At 42.9% G+C, this 14,260-nt stretch overlaps 1 protein-coding gene across 1 annotated transcript; it reads right to left on the reverse strand.

The window, feature by feature from the left end:
* Positions 1 to 337: 337 nt before the first annotated feature.
* LOC139159423 (uncharacterized) lies at positions 338 to 6,072 on the reverse strand. Its single transcript, XM_070736738.1, has 3 exons — positions 6,056 to 6,072; positions 3,295 to 4,985; positions 338 to 2,250 (listed from the first exon to the last, which is right to left on the reverse strand). Exons 1-3 carry the CDS (start codon positions 6,070 to 6,072, stop codon positions 338 to 340), a joined length of 3,621 nt encoding a protein of 1,206 aa, XP_070592839.1.
* Positions 6,073 to 14,260: the final 8,188 nt, after the last annotated feature.

Raw genomic sequence — 14,260 nt, forward strand, 5'->3', positions numbered from 1 at the left:
CGCTTGTAAGAGGCGTGTCCGAGTCATAGAAGTATAAAAAGGCTGGAACCGCCCACAGACCCAGTTTTGATGACGTAACTGAAAACAATGACTCGGAGTGGCAGCACAACTCAGACTCCTAGATTCAACTAATTCAAGAAAAAAACCCTGAACCATATACAGGAAACTTCTTCAGCTCTACATTGAAGAAGGGAAAAAACAAGGAGAGAAGAAAAAGGTAGATAAGGGGAGGGAACTGACTGTCGACTCCTCTACCAAGAGAAAGAGCGTATCAGGTGAGTCAACGCTCATTCTCCTTGGAGGGAGGAGTCGACAGTCAGGATGGGACATGTCAAAGTTATTGTCCCGAGGGATGGGCAACTTCCACTACTTGTTGTAGGACCCTCCGCCCAAAGGCCGCCTGTGCTGAGGCAAATTTATCGATCTTATAGTGGCGGATAAAAGGAGTGAGAGAGGTCCAGGTAGCCGCCTTGCATAAGTCCTCCAGGGGGCATTGAGTGGCCCAGGCCGCCGAGGAAGCCGCACTCCTAGTGGAGTGTGCGGTTATACCTAGAGGCCTCTGGACGCCCTCTACGTCATAGGCTTTGGCAATGGCCCCACGGATCCATCGACCAATGGTGGACGAAGAAGCTTTGAGGCCGATCTTTTGAGGGGAGAAAAAAATAAACAGGGCCTCAGATTGCCTGATGGGCCGTGTTCTTTTCAAGTAAACACGAAGAGCTCTCCTCACGTCAAGCGTGTGCCATCTGCGTTCCGAAGGGTGAGAAGGTCGGGAGCAGAAGGTTGGTAGAATAATGTCCTGACTCCGGTGGAAAATTGAATTGATTTTGGGGAGAAAGGACGGGTCAAGGCGGAGGACTACTTTGTCTTGGTGAAAAAGGCATAGGTCCTCTCTGACAGATAATGCTGCTAATTCGGATATCCGTCTGGCCGTTGTGATGGCAATTAGGAAAGATACCTTGAAGGAGAGATATCGTAGAGAAGCCTCTTGTAGAGGCTCATAAGGAGGCTCTGTTAACGAATACAACACCTTTGGGAGGTCCCAAGTGGGGAAACGGTGGACCACAGGGGGGTGCGAGTTGGAAACGCCCCTGAGGAATCTGGACACCAAAGGAACATGAGCAAGGGATATCCAGGTGTCACAAGCGATGATGGAGGAAAGAGCTGCAGTTTGCCGCTTAATGGTATTCGGAGAGAGACCCTTATCTAGGCCATGTTTTAGAAATTTAAGGACCTTTGAGAGGGGAATGCGAATTGGAGACAATCCTTGGGACTCACACCAGGAGCTAAAGGTTTTCCAGGTTGAGGAGTAAATACGCTCCGTGGAAGGTTTGCGAGCCTTATGAATATAATCAATGACATCGTTGTCAAAATCCTGACTCCTCAGGACGCTCCGCTCAAAAGCCAGGCGGTCAAGCGGCACCTGCCTGGGTCCGGGTGTAGGAGGGACCCCTGGGAGAGCAGTTGAGGGTTCACTGGTATTTGCCATGGCTCCACCACCGACAACATTTTTAAGTCCGCAAACCAGGGTTGCCTGGGCCATAAGGGAGCTATCAATATTACCTCCGCTTGCTCCTCCAATATCTTGTGGATGACTTGGGGAAGGATAGGTAATGGAGGAAAAGCGTACAGTAGTCCCCTGGGCCAGGGACAGTGGAGGGCATCGTAGTTCTCCGCCCCCCGGGACGGGAAGCGGGAGAAGAAGCGGGGAAGTTGGGTGTTGAGAGGGGAAGCAAACAGATCTATTAATGGTTTGCCGAACCTCATTGAGATTTGCTGAAAAACTCTCGGATCTAATTTCCACTCCGTTTGCTTTACTGTTGCCCGGCTGAGGGCATCCGCCTGTATGTTGTCTGTCCCCGATATGTGTTCCGATCGGAGAGAGGACAAGTGTCTCTCTGCCCAGAGGCCGATCTTCTTGGCCTCTAGCATCAGAGTCCTGGACCTGGTGCCCCCTTGACGGTTGATATGTGCCTTGGTGGCCATATTGTCGGTCCTGATGAGGACGTCCTGTCCGGCAATCAGGTGGCTGAAGCTCTTGAGGGCCAGGAAAACTGTGTGTAACTCCAGCCAGTTGATGGGGCAGGAAGACTGGCTTGCGTCCCAAAGGCCCTGAGCCTGCTGCTGGCCGCAATGAGCTCCCCATCCCGACAGACTGGCGTCCGTGGTGATGGTTACGGTGGGGGAGGATCGGAACAGGGTACCGTCCTCGATGGCTTCGGACTTCCACCACGTCAGGGATCTTTGGACCTGTGGAGGAAGAAGGGTTCGTCTTGCCAAGTGGGCCTGACCAAGTTTTTGGAAGGGAAGTAAAAACCACTGGAGATCTCGAGAGTGAAGTCTAGCCCAGGGAACAATGGAAAAACAGGAAACCATCTTCCCTAACAAGGAAGAAAGGGAGGAGAGGGTGGGGAAAGGGTCGCCCTGGATTAGGGACGCCAACCCCCTAATGCTACTTATCCGTTCAGGGGAGAGACTTACTAGACCCACTGAGGAGTTGATAACTGTACCCAAGTGGAGGATAGAGGTAGCCGGGGTGAGATGGCTTTTCTGAATATTAATAGAAAAACCGTGAGCTGTAAGGACCTCGACAGTGGTCTTCAAGTGGTCCTGAGCAAGGCTAAAGGACTTCGCTAATACCAGGACATCATCCAAATAGAATTGAAGACGAATGGGTATAGATCTAAGATGGGCAGCTAAAACTGATAAAATCTTGGTGAAAACCCGGGGGGCTGAGGATAGACCAAAAGGAAGGGCCCGGTACTGAAAATGCCTTCCGGCATAGGAGAAACGAAGGAACCTACGATGTTCCTTAGCTATGAGGATATGTAAGTAGGCTTCAGTTAGGTCCAGAGATGCCATGAAGTCTCCCCTTCTGATGCAGGCTAGGATAGTTTTAAGAGAGTGCATCTTAAACTTGTGATATTTTATATACAGGTTAAGGCGTTTCAAATCCAGAATAGGTCTCCAGCCCCCCGAGGATTTGGGGACAAGGAAGAGAATAGAATAAAAACCTTGGCCCTGAAATTCAGGGGGAACGGGCTGAATGGCCCGAATGTCTAACAGGTGCTGTATGGCCTGGTCCATTAGGGCCCTCTTAGAGGGATCTTTGGGAATAGAACAGGCAATGAAGAAAGAGGGGGGAGGGGAAAGAAACTCCAAATGTAAACCCCTTGCCACTGTATTGAGAACCCAGGAATCTGAGGAAATAGCAGACCAATGGGAGGCAAACTTAGCAAGGCGACCACCGATGGGAACTGAAAAGGGATCGGGGTGGAGGATATCACCACCTACCTCTTCGGCCCTGACGGCTTCCTGCAGATCCGCGAAAGGGCCGTTTGGTTCCTCTGCCTCTAGAGTTCTTGTCCTGGAAATTGTGAGGTTTGTAGCTCTGTTGAGCTGAGCTTCTGTAGTAGGAGAAGGATTGATCAGTCTGACGAAAAGGTCGACGATAGTAAGGAGATGGACGTTGAGAAGATTTCCTCTGGCTTGAGGGTAGGATCTTCTTTTTGTCCTTAGAATCGATGAGGAAGGGCTCCAGGACATCACCGAAAAGGTTCTTACCCTTGTATTCTGCTGTAGCAAAACGCCACTTGTGTTTAATATCCACTTGCCACTTCTTCAGCCAAGTCATCCTCCTGGCCGCTATTGAGGAGGCCATGGTTTTGGCTGCAAACCGTGATGTATAAAGAGTAGTATCCGCAAGTAGTTGACAGGTGGCAAACATCTTGTTCAGGCTTTGTTGGGCTGAGATGTCAGAAGCCGGAATCTGTTCCTGCAACTGTCTGATATAGATGAGCATGGACCTGGCGAAAAAGGAAGAGGTTGTAGCTCCTTTAATTGCCCAAGCAGCGGATTGATGACTCTTCTGCAGGAGCTGATCAATTTTACGGTCTTCTCCCTTTAGAAGATCCTCCTCCTTTCCCGGCAGGTTCTCTGAAGAATGCAGGGCAAGAACTGAGAAGTCTATAGCGGGGGGCTCTAGGAAAGAGGCGAGCTCCGGAGCTACATTAAAAAATCTCTTCTCTAGATTAGAAGGAGCTGGACCTGCTGCCGGATTTAGGCATTGTTTAGTAATAGTCTCTACGAAGAGTGGCGGGGCCGGTATTATGTCTTGCTCCTCCGTGTAAGGATTCCAAAGGGTCTCCACTTGGGAAGCAGAAGGTTGGGCTTGAGTGGGCGGAGCTGTGAGCCCCGCAGTTGAACGAGCCTTCAACAAAATGGTAGAAAATAACTCTGCTGGGAATAAGGCTGCTGATATAGGCAATGCTGGAGAAGCTTCTTCATCCTCAGACAGACCGGCATGACCCCCCTCTGGAGGTTCCTTGTCAGAAGAATCCGACTCCTCAGCCGAGGAGTCAGACCAAGAATCTTGGGTAGGTCTGAGGATAGAGGCAGCAAGGGAAAGAGGGGCCACTGGTGGCGCAGGTACTGGTCTAGAAGGAATGGTAGTGGTTAAGGTGCTAAGCTTAAGTTCAATGCTGCGTTGAATTGCTGAATCAATCCACCTCTGGATAGCTGCTGCATCAAAGGTTGATGAAGAGGAAGGGTGGACTTCTGGGGGAGGCGTCACTTGAGGTATCTGTTGAGAGACCTCTGAGGAAGGGCCAGGTTGAACTGGAGGTGCAATGAGAATCGTAGGAGAAAGAGGAACTGGGGGTCTAGAAGTGTCTGGGATCAAATTTTGATTTGGCAAACCAGCTGGGCCCCAAACGCTGGCAGCCAGAGTTCCAGCAGACCCAGAAGGGGTAATAGTAGCTGGAGCCTGATTAGGAATTCTGGGAGTAGGGGAAAGAGCCCTAGCTGCTCTCTCATGGAGGCGTTGTAGGGTAAGATCTCTACGCCTCTCTGCTTTCGAAGGTTGAGGGGTAGGGTCCCTGATGTCTGGAATAGGGGACATGAGATCAGAATCCATTTGTAGGGGTCTGACAGATTTTTTGGTTCTTTTCCCTCCTGCTTTAGCTAGGTCTGACATGGCAAGACAGCTAGAAAAAGGGAGAAGGGAATAAAAGGTAGAGGAAAAGTTAGTAAGACAAAGTCCCCTTGCAGGGGTCTGTGATGGGACAAATAAAACAAAGGTGACTAAATAAAAATTGTTGAAAATGTCCCTTGCAAGGGAGATCTAAATATATAGAAAATAACCTAGTCCCTATCTCCTTCTTTACAGCCTGGTCTGAATAAATTCTCCAGAATATGGGAAGGTACTGAGACCGTTATAGAATTAAGCCAGCAGATGGCGCCAAAAGAGCTGGAGTTGCTTGGAACTGGAGTAGCTTGGAACTGTATGAATTCCAGCCGGCCGATAATTAGGGGGGGAGAAAAAAAACCTCTCTAAGAGGGTTTACTATCCAAAAAAAAACAAAAAAACGAACAAAACCCCCTGAGAAGGAATCAACAGGGGCTTGAAAAAACTTCCCTGAAATACTAGGAGAAGCAATTAACGCCTCCTAGCTGAGGCCAGAGAATTAAGTAAACAGACAATTTCTGCTGCGTCACAAGCTATCGGCCCCTTTTTTTTTTTCTTTTTTTACTCTCTCCCAAGCTTCCTGGAAAATCTGACACGGAGTCAGAAACCAGCTCTCTGGTAGGGAATCAAGATAAAAAGAATCACCACTGAAGCTGTAACCAGCTACAGGGGAAAGTGGTCACTCTGAGGTCTCGCCCGTTCTAACTAGGGGGAAAAACGTTGGCAAAGAGAGCCAGACTGTAACCAGTCAGAAGCCCTCACCAGGCTTATGGCTTGCCTGCGAGTGGCTCCAAGGCAGCCCTAACGGCAGAAGGAGACAAAAAAAGGAGCCAGGGGGGTGTGGAAGGCCTGGGGCCCTACCACCCAGCAGATAGAGCTGTACCAAGAGGTCACCGCACCCTACTGCTTCCTCAGGACCAATTTAAACTGAATAAATTAGAATTACTAACCTAATGAGATCATTTATAAGGAGTCACATACAAAATAGGTTGTGCTGCCACGTGTCTCTGTTAGAAGCGAGTCAGAAAAACTGGGTCTGTGGGCGGTTCCAGCCTTTTTATACTTCTATGACTCGGACACGCCTCTTACAAGCGAGTACAACCCATCCTGACTGTCGACTCCTCCCTCCAAGGAGAATATGTGGGCAAAAGCAGGGAGTTTTCATGTTTACATGATTCACTCCAATGAAGCTTCAGATTACAAATTTAATTGGCAAGTTTCATTGTATTCATAACTTGAGTATTACCTGTATTTCAGATATCTTAATTATGTTTGGGTTAACATTTTTAAAAATATTTTTGTTGGGTAGATTGTAGTGGGGATATAGTGGGGATACAGAAGAGAGTATAGATAAACCTTAACCATGAGATGTAACTTTCCAATGTACAATTAATACTTGGAAGTAAAATATAATTTAGCAGTTATAATATAGTTTAGATTAGCTTATGCCCATGAGTGAAGTCCTCTGATACAGAAAAAACATTAATTGTTAGAATGCTATTAGGTTGGTCTCGACACTTAGCAACGGTTCATTGTGACCAACATTATCTATTATGTATTTCTGCCTACCTTCAGTTATAATCTACAACTCATTTTAGGCCTTTGTCATCTAGTCCATCTACCTGCCTATACGCTTACCCTTCCACTGCTAACCTGAAACTTGCCAAACATGTTTGCATGCCAAAGTATGTAATTTTTTTGTTCCATGTTGATGGATTGATTCTCATTGCAGTCCTTGGTTTTTTCACTCACGAACCTCAAAGCTATTCTCAAAAGGTATTCTTCCATTTTTAGTCACTGTCCACCTTTCCCTGACACATGACTTTGACATAGTGCAGTGGCTTACTACCTCCAGGGACCCTGAAAAGGGGATTGGCAGAAATTAATGCAAAAACATGTTAAAAGTCTAGATTAAAATACAATTTTAAAATCCTAATACTTAAAATTAATCAATCCCATTCATCCCATCATGCACTACTCAATCATTGGGGCTAGATATTGGAAACTCAGTGGCCCCAAGCTTGTCGATAGAGGTGGATTTTTAAAACCTTACAGAAGGTGGAGAGAGTGGGGGCAGTGCAGATCTCTGGAGGCCGGGGCTGCTACAGAGAAGGCTGTTCCCCTAGGCCCCCCCAGACAACATTGTCTGGCTGACGGGACCTGGAGAAGGCCGACTCTATGGGACCTGACTGGTCATTGGGATACATGAGGCAGGAGACGGTCCCATAAGTAATCTGTGCCATGAAGGGCTTTATAGGTCATAGCCAACACTTTGAATTGTATTCAGAGACTAATCGGCAGCCAGCATAGCTCGCAGAGTGCTGCAGAAACGTGGGCATATCTAGGAAGGCCCATGACTGCTCACGCAGCTGCATTCTACACTACCTGCAGTCTCCGAACGCTATAGGTTCCTGCTAATGGTGAAAGAATAAAGTTGATGTTATAGGCCCATGATGGCAAACCCTTGGCACCCATATCATAGGTGGCGTGGAGCCATGTCACCAGGCACGCCAGGCGGCCATGAAACATCTGGGCTTCTGGCGTGCATGTGCACTGATGAGAAAAGGGAGGAACAGCTGCCGGACCCTGGAAGCTGCTGACTGGGCTGGCGGCCACACATACCAAAAAAAGACCCCCGACACTGGACAAGCAGCTACAGGAGTTGGAGAGATAGGTGCACCCCCGCCCCACCTGATCTGTTTCTGAGGATGGGAAGGAAGCGGGGAGAGCCCGGCAGAGAGGTGGGTGTGGCTAGCTTTCCTGATGAGAAAAGAAGGCAGCGGGGCAGCTGGAGGCCGGGACCAGACCATTTCAGAGGATGGGAAGGAAGTGGGGGAGAGCCCAGCAGAAAGGCAGGTGTGGCTGGCTCTACGCCGAGGAAAGAAGGCAGCAGGGCAGCTGGAAGGCTGGTCCCACCTGACTCAGAAGAAACTTCTGAAGGCACTTTAGCCAGCAGACCTGAGCCGCACACTTTTGGGACAACCAAGCACAGACAGTACTAAGGGTGGCACTCAGTCTTAAAGTTGCCAAGGTTGGAGACCCCCATTCTAGTTCAAAAACCCCTGCTCAGGCAGGAAACCCTATAGCCATGATGGCAACCCTATGGCCAGCGGGGAGGGGGGGGGGCAGGAAGGACAAACTGTTTTTTTTACCTCTTCACAATCTTAGTGTGTCTTATATTCTGAAAAATATAGTAAATTGCCCTATTGGCAATCAGAGATAAATACGTGGGTTTGGGGTTGCGGTTTGGGCATTCAGTCTCAATCACTGTTATCGGCAAGTCTCAATCACTGTTATAGGCAATGCGGTTTGGGCACTCAGTCTCAATCACTGTTATAGGCAATCTATAATAGGGAGAAGGTACATGAGAGAAACCAGGCCTCAAGAAAGCCCAAAATTATATTTGAAGATGTTCATGGAAATCCCTTTTTCTCTTGTTTTCAAAGAAACTTAAGCAAAAACATAATATTAAGGTCTGTAAAACCATTTGAATTTTTGTGAAAGCCTTTTTAACATAGCTATGTTACTTTTTGAATGGTTTTATTATAACCATAGAAAAAGCATTTACTGTATTTTGATACTGTTCTTGATCCAAATAATTAAATTGGGGTACTTCCCATTTTATTCTCATACAAATATTGTGAACTAATTATAAAAAGAGACTGAACCAAGGTCATCCAAAAATGTAACAAAACAAATGCTGAGTCAGATTAATTGTAAATAACTCTATTCAGTTATTATCAATGTCAGATACTGTATGGTGCCAGAAATTCCAAGTTAATTATGTTGTCTGCTTCCACTTCTAATGTTCATAAGTCATTACAGCATTTACAGCAATTTCATGAGCATTCGTATAACTACATGCTTTGGCCAACAGCCCATATTTTATCTCCAATTCATCTTTTTTCCCTCCTTCCTCTGGAAAACTTCAAGCAGAATGGCACAAAAAAGTTCAGATTTCAGAAGAAATGAAAGCTCTTTAGCAATTCACTTTCTATAAATTTTTGGAGATGTGTGATTAATAAAAGCATTAACACTATCCCTCATTCCCTTACTTTAAATACCTAATTTACATGAATCGGCTCCAATTTTTCATATTTCTTTGCCAGTTCAGAAGTGTAGTTTTAATTATTCTGTGTACTGTATTTTTTGATGGATTTTATTTCACATGAATACAGTACATTTGCATTTACATTTGGACATCTAGAATTCTTTGATGGTGAAAAATCCAATTGCTCGCTTTCATGGAAATGATTTTACTAATAGACAGGAAAAGTCACAATTCTCCCTTTCTGTAAATTTTCTTATAGTGCTCCTGACATTCTGTAGCAAATTATGAGACATCTGAAGAGGGAACTAAGGAGTGAAGAGTTTCCAGTTCATAAGATACTGACTGCTGTTCATAATGTAATTTTATGGCAGTCAAGCATTTATTTTGTTCCAAAATTCAATGTTAGTGTTGCTGTTTTAAAGTAAGTTTATTAACAGTTAAGAACTGGCAATTAGTATTTCTGAGACATTAAGATGAAAAGACCAGAACAGAGGAAGTTGTGGAACTTCTATGCTATTAAAAGGACTGAAGTGTGTTGGACGTGTGTGTATAATAAAGTACCACTCATCACAATTTGCTAATAGGGGATGAACAGGCAAACAGCTTTGAAAATAGGGAAGTTACTGGTTCAAGTAAGGCACAGGAAATACTGCCACAAAGAACTATTTACTGTATTTTTCATGCTATAATTAATTAATTTATTAGATTTGTATGCCGCCCCTCCAAAGACTCGCCTCCCCCTTCAAAGTCGGTTGAAATATCTGTGTGTCTTATAGAGCAGATATTGTGGTGGTGGGAGGGAGCTGATGTGGTGACGGCATTTGCCGCTGCCTGTCACTGCTGCCGCCCTTCGCCATCATCAGGGAATGCTGGAGCCTTCACTTATGAGCAGTGGTGGTTGGATTGGCCTCCCAGGATATCACTTACCAGCTGTTCTAGGCTGCGGGGATCATTGCCACCAATTGTCGCTGCCAAATGGCAGCAGTGGCAATAAGCAGCAGTAGCAATCCCTGCTGCCTAGAACAGCTGATCGTCTGTATTCTGGGAGGCCAACCCAACCACCAATTGGCAGTGAAGGCTCCATTGTTTCCTGGTGGCGGCAGCAGCTCAGCTCAGTTGACCGGTGGTGAGTGCAATGGAATGGAACCCATCAAGCCACATGCTAGGGCTGCAATAACATGCTGACCAGGCTGTTTGCTGCAAGGATGCTAGCCAAATGAATGCTGGGAGGCAGAGGCAGATCCCCCCCCCCCCCCCCGATATCCTCCCCTAAAGCTAATGTGCTTTAGCTAATATGCATCTTATGGTCCGGTGCATCTTACAGTGTGAAAAATACAGTAGTCACTTTTATATTAACATTTATTTTTCATTAAAAATGCCTATTTAAATGGCTCTTCGTGGACAAAAAGCAATGATTATCATTCTGTGATTGCTATGACTTGTTAGGATATTGGTAAATAATTTACATTTTTACATATTTTAATGAAATGCTGCTTTTTAATTTCCATAACATGATTACTAACCGTGCTTTGAGTTCAATAACTGGCTACAAGGTTAGTGATTGTTACAATATCATATCATATTTAAGTTAGAAATATCCAATCTTAGCATCTTCATCCATTGGCACAAGGTGAGGTTAAAATCTCTGTCCTGGGTAGATGCAGTGGAAGTTCTGACCTAGTATATGGAGGTTGTTAGGACTGGATAGGAAGAAATCTTAACACTAATAACTTGATTTTGCAAATGTTTTGGATTGCAAGTCCCATAATCCATGGTCACTGAATGTATAGGAGTAATGGACTAAAAATGAAGGGCAAATGGATTTGCTGTTAATTATACTCTGACTGGTTTATTTTAAAATTATTGGGTTATTGAAAAGTACACTAGATCTTAACCTGGCTGAAATATTAGGAAAATATATATTTGTAAAAAGTCATTTGTTTTCTTGTAGTGCAAGTGCTAACTGGAATGCTTGCAATGCTCTACCCAACTCTATTGTTACATCCTCAAACCCTCACAGCTTCAACCTCAAAACTGTCTACTGTGGATCTCACCCTATTCCTAAGAGGTCCATAAAGAAGGTGTGCATAAGTGCATGTCCACCATCCCTGTCTCACTGTCTCCATTTATCTGTACTTATTTTCTTAGTTCATGTTTATACCTATACCTACTATTTTTTACCTGTGACAAATAAATAATAGTTGAAAAGTCTTTTGTTATATAGAAAATTAGAATTTTTTTAAAAAGAATATTTGTCAGATCCATTATTTATCAGCTGGTCAATTGCCCATCTGCTGTAGCAGTAAACTAGTGCAGATAAGTAGGAGTGGCACAATATCTCCTAGTGTGAAGATGTTGCTTGAGTATACAGAAATGGAACTTCTATATCTACTCTGGAAATCTATGTTATCATTTCACTGAATGACAAGAAAGCAAGATACAACAGCTCCCAAATCACAAAAACTTTGCCTACTCCTCACAAAACATTGAAAAATGAGAGAGAAATATTTGAAATTTAGTGGCAAAGTCACTGAATAATAAACAAGGCACTGGCAGGTATAGAAAAAAGTTAATTACTATTTAAAATATATCATTTTTACAGACCTGGTATGCAGAAGATTGAAACAATCATGTACAGTATATTGCTATAATCTGCTTTCCCTTCTTTCCTGCTTGCAACATTCCTCAGCCATCCAAATGAGTTCAAGAGAATACCTCAATTCTCAAGAGCAGGGTTTTTTTTAAAAAAGAAAGAGAAAAACACTCTTAGCAATCTAAGATATCCCATCCAGGATAAATACAGCCCATCCAGAATAAATAGCAATGATGTTCTACTACTAATGTATAATTTCCTTTGTGAACGTTTTTATTGTATTTGAAGACCCATAGCCAGCCAATACCTTTATTAGGAACAACCACAATAACAAGAGTTTTAAATTCTCAAAACTGCATCAACCCAGATAAACAAATTTAAGAAATAAACAAAGAGGAATAGCTAGATTAAAAAGAGGCTTACAGTCCTACAGCACAAACTGTGTTACAGTATAGCCAATGGATTTTATTTCTGGATCTAAAGTGGGATTCCAACTTGTTAAGTTTTGATTCACTGCTTTTTTGAATAAATCAGTTACCTAGGTTTATATAACACATACCAAAACCAAGCTAACAATGTTTAGCACTGAATTTTATCTCTAAGAGGACATAAAATTAAGAATATTAGTTTCTACAGAAAATAGAAATAATTTTTTGCTGTAAAAATGAATAATGACAATTCAGCAGGGTATGATATCAGTGTAAGTGTATTGTAAATATACAGTATTATGATGTTAAGTCTCACCAATGGGACTATTAAATTATATGGAATAGACCAAGATTGTTTTAATGTCTCAAATTAACAAAGTAAGCAAGTTCCAGTAGGGGGCATTATAAGCTAAAAGTAATTACATTAATTTATAATTTCTGAAACAACAAAAGAAAAATACATTTTGATGCCTGCATATTAAATTGATGGGTGCTTAATTGCAGTTTGAATTGGTTATATGAAGCCTATAGCCAGGTTAGAATTAGAATCTTGTTATTTTAATAAGTAAAAGGGAAGATTCCCCCCTCCCCACCCAGTAATTTAACTCATTAAGAGTAGATACATAGAAGGCAGATGGAAAGAATGCATAAGAATGTATCATGGCATTTACAGATATTAAAAATAATAGTAATAGAAAAGATAAATTAGAAAATGATGGGCAAATTTCTGGAGTAATTAACCATTTTTTGAATTTTTGAAAGTATGCTGTGGACATTCTCCCAAATTTTATCTCAACAGTCACAAAACACGCTAAAATAAATGGGTGAAAATGCTCTATCTTCCTGGAATCTTCCTCCCAACCAGTTTAGCTTTGTCTTTTTCTCCCAAACTAGATGGAGTTCTTCTGACAAAACATTCACCAGTTACCTCTAGGTCTCAATGATTTCTCTAAAAATACTATGTCCTTGCAGCTGGGGCTTTTCAGCATTTCCATTTTTAAAATTAAAATGTGTATCAACAAAGCAGATGCAACAGGGCATCAATGAGATTAGCTATAGTCAGATAGTACTGTGGAATTGCATTATTTGCTCCTGGATTAAATCAAAACTCTCCAACTGGAACTTTAATAAGAATCACTTTAAAAAACTTGAATTTCAGGAGAAAATGCATCTAAAATGGCTCTATTCTTGTTTCCATATCTTGCTTGCTGCAGTAAGATTAAATTGTGAAGTGCACAGAAATTGCCTAGGTGGTTTATTTTATTCAAAATAGACCAGGCAGGTTGATAAGTAGAATAGTGTATCAATAGCCATTTCTCTTTTCCTGCCTTAAAAATTTTCTGTCTCTCAGAAATACAACGTATATATTATTGTTATTAAAGCTCTCCAGCTGTTTATCATAGTGTTTCTGGCTTAGGGGCTGCATAATGCACACATTTTAAAACTGAGATAGACTCCTCTTTTCATCTGTTGAAGGATAACCTCCACTAAAGACAACTGAGTGTTTTTGAATGAATTGTATTGAGTGACAAAAAGCCATATTATTATCTATACTGATTCAAACTACTTGTTCTTCTCACATGTTTATATTCTGCCAAAACCTAATCCTTATGAAGTTGCTGTATGGAATATCTCTTTTGATTTGCCATACTTGTTTTTCATGTAGAAAAATAAAGTACATTTCTTACTTTGAAAATATCTGGAAAATTCACAACTCAAGGCAGAGATTTCTGTAGTGTTTAATTTGCATACAGAGTATAAGGGTAACCTAGAAACTAGGTCTCCATTGTCCCTGCAGTTTGGCTCTGACTTCAGATTACTGCAAATTTACAACAGTAACACAACAGGAGATAGCACTCTGTGGGTACTCAGGGACTGTCAGTATTGTCTCCAGCCAAAAGCCAAATATATTAACTTGGGGACAAGTATTTCAAATAAAAGGATGCAGCCGGGGATTATAGGGCTTTGCTGGTCAATCATATAACAGTTTATTTTAAAAAATCAGTTGTCTCATACATTTAGGCTGCAGCGATTATCCCACAACTATAACATTTCATAAAATTGATTGTTGCATTTCTGAGTAAAACGCATAGAACTGCAATATTTGTTATTCTAGGTTTTCTTGTACAGCCCAATATATTAAAAAAATACCTTTGCAGGACAGCCAATTAAATTTCTTTTCTGATTGGTCACAATTATGCCTGATGTCATTATTTTATATG

The sequence above is a fragment of the Erythrolamprus reginae genome, chromosome 2 (assembly GCF_031021105.1).
Source record: "Erythrolamprus reginae isolate rEryReg1 chromosome 2, rEryReg1.hap1, whole genome shotgun sequence".
Classification (NCBI taxonomy): Eukaryota; Metazoa; Chordata; class Lepidosauria; order Squamata; family Dipsadidae; genus Erythrolamprus; species Erythrolamprus reginae.

What these genes read in the sequence shown, in the direction of transcription:
- LOC139159423 (XM_070736738.1), bottom strand. An exon ending in AAGCCGTCAGGGCCGAAGAG is followed by an intron (nt 2,251 to 3,294) that starts GTAGGTGGTGAT and finishes CTTCCTCCACAG; the next exon opens with GTCCAAAGATCCCTGACGTG.